This window comes from Colobus angolensis, unplaced genomic scaffold (assembly GCF_000951035.1).
Source record: "Colobus angolensis palliatus isolate OR3802 unplaced genomic scaffold, Cang.pa_1.0 Scaffold90, whole genome shotgun sequence".
NCBI classification, from domain to species: domain Eukaryota; kingdom Metazoa; phylum Chordata; class Mammalia; order Primates; family Cercopithecidae; genus Colobus; species Colobus angolensis.
The window spans coordinates 324,187-326,511 of NW_012122932.1; the positions used below are offsets into that span (position 1 = coordinate 324,187).

At 48.1% G+C, this 2,325-nt stretch overlaps 1 protein-coding gene across 1 annotated transcript in view; it reads left to right on the top strand.

The window, feature by feature from the left end:
- Positions 1-2,000: 2,000 nt before the first annotated feature.
- RBM27 (RNA binding motif protein 27) overlaps positions 2,001-2,325 on the top strand; it is a 96,101-nt gene continuing 95,776 nt past the window's right edge. Inside the window, exon 1 of the mRNA XM_011931674.1 lies at positions 2,001-2,275. Coding sequence (XP_011787064.1) covers positions 2,217-2,275 — 59 coding nt within the window. The 5' untranslated portion in view covers positions 2,001-2,216. The remainder of the gene's footprint in view (positions 2,276-2,325) is intronic.

The window sequence follows — 2,325 nt, forward strand, 5'->3', positions numbered from 1 at the left end:
TTTTTTTTTGAGACGGAGTCTCCCTCTGTCACCAAAGCTGGAGTGCAGTGGCTCGATCTTGGCTCACTGCAACCCCTGCCGCCCGGGTTCAAGAGGTTCTCCTGCCTCAGCCTCCCGAGTAGCTGCGATTGATTACAGGCGCCCGCCACCATACCCAGCTATTTTTTTGTATTTTTAGTAGAGGCAGGATTTCACTATGTTGGCGTGATCCGCCTGCCTCGGCCTCCCAAAGCGCTGGGATTTACAGGCGTGAGTCACTGCGCCCGGCCCACGCCTGGTTAATTTTTGTATCTTTAGTAGAGACGGGGTTTCACCATATTGGCCAACCTCGTCTCAAACTCCTGACCTCAGGTGATCCACTCGCCTCGGCCTCCCAAAGTGTTGGGATTACAGGCATGAGTCACTGCGCGCCGGCCTCCCCCCTGCTTTTTTTTTGTTTTTTTTTCAGATGGAGTTTCGCTCTTGTCGCGATCTTGGCTCACTGCAACCTCCGCCTCCCGGGTTCAAGCGATGCTCCTGCTTCAGTCTCCCGAGTAGCTGGGGATTACAGACGTGCGCCACCGTGTCTGGCTAATTTTGTATTTTTAGTAGAGACCGGTTTCACCATTTTGGTCAGGTTGGTCTCGAACTCCTGACTTCAGGTGATCCACCCGCCTTGGCCTCCCAAAATGCTGGGATTACAGGCGTGAGGTACCGCGCCCGGCCTGGCCTACATTTTTAAATGGTGAAAAAAATAGTATGTGAAAATTATATAAATTTAAAATTTTATTTAATTTTTATAAATTTTTGTAATACAGCCACAATCATTCCATTTACATACTGTCCATGGTTAATTTTATGCCAAAACATTGTATGTTGGGTAGTTGCCATAGATACCTCAAGGTTTACAAAACCAAAAATATTTAGTGTCTGATCCTTTGCAGAAGTGTGCCTCTACCTGTTCTGTATATATATATGGTATGTCTGTTTATTTGAGGTTGATCCATTTCTTTTATATGAGGTGTGTGCTCATTAGGTATTTTTCAAAATGTTATTACAATGCATAACCCCATGAAACTGTTCATCTTCTTAAGAGGAGAAGCTCCGTTTTGCTCACCACTGGACTCCCAGTGCCTTACTCAGTGCTGGCAATTGCAGAGACTCAGTATATGTTACTGGGTAAACATTTTAACATCAGTGCTAAATCAGTGATTTCAAAACTCCAGAAGGAATTTCTCACCTACTAGAAAGTAAGTTGACTATATCGGTAGTTTCTAATTCTTCTTTAAAATTATTTTTTTAATCCTTCTTTGCTGATTAAAATTCTCCCTACCCGTTCCCCAACCACTGAATTTTAGATATGCAATGAAAAGATAATTAAAACCAAACTACTGGAGTCGTTTTTCTTTCTAAATAAAGCAACATTTATTAATAATACTAGCAAAATTGAAATGGCCTCAGCCTTTTACATCCGTGCGCCACGTTTTAAAAATGACGATTACTGGATTCCAAGGCATGGTTGTCAGAAACATTCTGCGTAATTAAAGCAGAGCAGCAAAAAATACAAACGTGAGTGCCGATCAACATGAGTGTGTAAAGAAAAAAAGTAAAATTTTGCATTCTGTGCAATGTGTCGAACGTGAACGTATTGCACGTTGTGTTGCAGATTTACTACAGCTGAGTCATTTCGGGACACGAGTGTGTGTTTCCAGGAAAAACGAGAGGAAGGAACCAGGCTGAGGGGCTCGCCGGGTTCCCCCAGGCACTCCCAGCAACAGACACCGGTATTCCGCGGCGGGTGGCGGCATGGTCAAAAAAAGGCGCCGCTGCCCCTTTAAGAGGCAAAGCACCTTTTCCAAGATACCATCTTGCACCAGGAGTTCACGTAAGCTCTCCACCTACCTTGCTATATCTCTCCTCCCTGACTGGGTACGGCCTGCCGGCGGGGCGAGCGAGCCTTTTCATTGGTCTTGCCCTCAGGGCTCTCTCTCTCTTATTGGTTCTCAGGCCTGCTACTCGGCACTGTCTCCCGCCCACCTCAACCTTCGGGCTAGGTTGAGTGAGGGCTCTTGGGTTAGTTCCTGTTAGGCCCTGGCCGGGGGAGTAGGTTGAAGTCTCCTAAGGTGCCCGGTGGGCTGGGGCACCGGGAGCTGTGAAGGGAACGTGAGGAGGCGGCGTAGTGGAGACCCACGGCAGGCCTGAAGAAGAGCGGCGGCCGAGCCCGCCTTCCCTGCACCATGCTCATAGAGGATGTAGATGCCCTCAAGTCCTGGCTGGCCAAGTTACTGGAGCCGATGTGAGTGAGCCGGGCTGGGCCGGGGCCGGCGAACGTGGGCGTTGGGGGCC